Source organism: Penaeus monodon, chromosome 31 (assembly GCF_015228065.2).
Source record: "Penaeus monodon isolate SGIC_2016 chromosome 31, NSTDA_Pmon_1, whole genome shotgun sequence".
Lineage (NCBI taxonomy): Eukaryota > Metazoa > Arthropoda > Malacostraca > Decapoda > Penaeidae > Penaeus > Penaeus monodon.
Genome location: NC_051416.1, coordinates 402,555 through 403,375, shown reverse-complemented (window position 1 = coordinate 403,375; position 821 = coordinate 402,555). Strand labels below are relative to the sequence as shown.

Below are 821 nucleotides of genomic sequence, written 5' to 3'. Positions count from 1 at the left end.
ACTAAGGGCTTATTTTTATCTTCTTTAAATGGATACGAATAGAATCCGTAAAGCTAACAGTCGCTTTGTCAAGATACATATACATACACAAGATGAAGCAATTCAATTAATCACTTCTTATAAATTCCAAAGATCAAACTGATTCAGTGCAGAAGTGGCGAAGCGTCGGCGGTCGTAAGTTGGAGTGTTTAGGTTTTCCAAAGTTACCCCGTCATCATAGTCGTCAACATCACTGCGGATTTCCATTTTCTGTAAATAACGATGACAAAAAACGTTAATTTATTTTAGGTTAACTATGAAATTTTAGGTGAATAAATACTATCCGTCCAGAATTTGTATATATATAAAATTTAGGCAAAGTTTACGAAATAAAACCACGAAATTAGGATGGAATATACCTCATAACGCAAACAAGGTAGTTTAGGTACCTGCATGATAAGTCTCATAAGATTTGACTGGTGCTCAAGATGGGTCGAAATCCTACGCAACTGTCTTTGCTGTATCTCAAGCATATCTTTGCATATATTAATCTGGTTTTCTGAATCCGGAGTATCAAAAGCTGTAAAAAAAAATTGAGTAACAGTAAATGAAGAATCTCTTTATATAGGGAAATGGGAAAATCAAATCTACTTCTATTTCATCAAGACAGGAAAAAGGTTCACATTTCACACAAAAACAACAAAACGGGGCACATAAATTTGAATAAACAAACGAAGTAACGTACACACAAACAAAAAGTATCACGAACTAGGAAATAAACCTGGACACAGCAGACGAAACAAAACAACAAAAAACAAACAAACATATATCTCCGTGTATAC

General features: G+C 33.9%; 1 protein-coding gene across 1 annotated transcript in view; it reads right to left on the bottom strand.

Moving 5' to 3' along the window:
* Positions 1-48: 48 nt before the first annotated feature.
* The window catches only part of LOC119592804 (transient receptor potential cation channel subfamily A member 1-like), a 33,214-nt gene continuing 32,441 nt past the window's right edge, over positions 49-821 (bottom strand). The window contains exons 20-21 of the mRNA XM_037941712.1: positions 429-559; positions 49-249 (exon numbers count right to left, since the gene is read on the bottom strand). Coding sequence (XP_037797640.1) covers positions 118-249; positions 429-559 — 263 coding nt within the window. The 3' untranslated portion in view covers positions 49-117. The remainder of the gene's footprint in view (positions 250-428; positions 560-821) is intronic.